The 421-nt window shown below is 42.8% G+C and overlaps 1 protein-coding gene across 1 annotated transcript in view; it reads left to right on the top strand.

Moving 5' to 3' along the window:
- Positions 1 to 421, top strand: part of ahnak (AHNAK nucleoprotein) — a 52,824-nt gene that overhangs the window by 18,017 nt on the left and 34,386 nt on the right. The window contains 1 exon segment of the mRNA XM_032528644.1: positions 17 to 416. Within this exon segment, the coding sequence (XP_032384535.1) occupies positions 17 to 416 (400 nt within the window).

Genomic DNA, 421 nt, shown 5'->3' with positions numbered 1-421 from the left:
TCATGGAACATTAAAGGTCCTAAAATGGAGGGTCCAGATGTTGATGTAAACCTTCCCAAAGCAAGCATTGATGTGAACCCACCTGAAGTTGACATCAAAGGTCCAGAGTTTGATATCAAAGGGCCAAAGGGTGGAATTGACATGCCTAAAATCAAAATGCCATCATTTGGCATCAAAGGTCCAAACATGGAGGGTCCAGATGTGAATATAAACCTCCCCAAATCTAACATTGATGTGAAAGCCCCTGACGTTGACATTAAAGGACCAGATTTGAACATTGAGAGTCCAAGCGGTAAAGTCAAAGGAGCCAAGTTCAACATGCCAAGCATTTCAGGACCCAAACTTAGTATGCCAGATGTGGATTTTGGCCTCAAAGGGCCCAAAATGAAGGGAGATGTTGATGTGTCAGTTCCAAATATTG

The sequence above is a fragment of the Etheostoma spectabile genome, chromosome 10, assembly GCF_008692095.1.
Source record: "Etheostoma spectabile isolate EspeVRDwgs_2016 chromosome 10, UIUC_Espe_1.0, whole genome shotgun sequence".
In the NCBI taxonomy this organism is placed as follows: Eukaryota; Metazoa; Chordata; class Actinopteri; order Perciformes; family Percidae; genus Etheostoma; species Etheostoma spectabile.
Note: the sequence above shows the minus strand (reverse complement) of the source record. Positions and strands in the feature narration are given on the sequence as shown.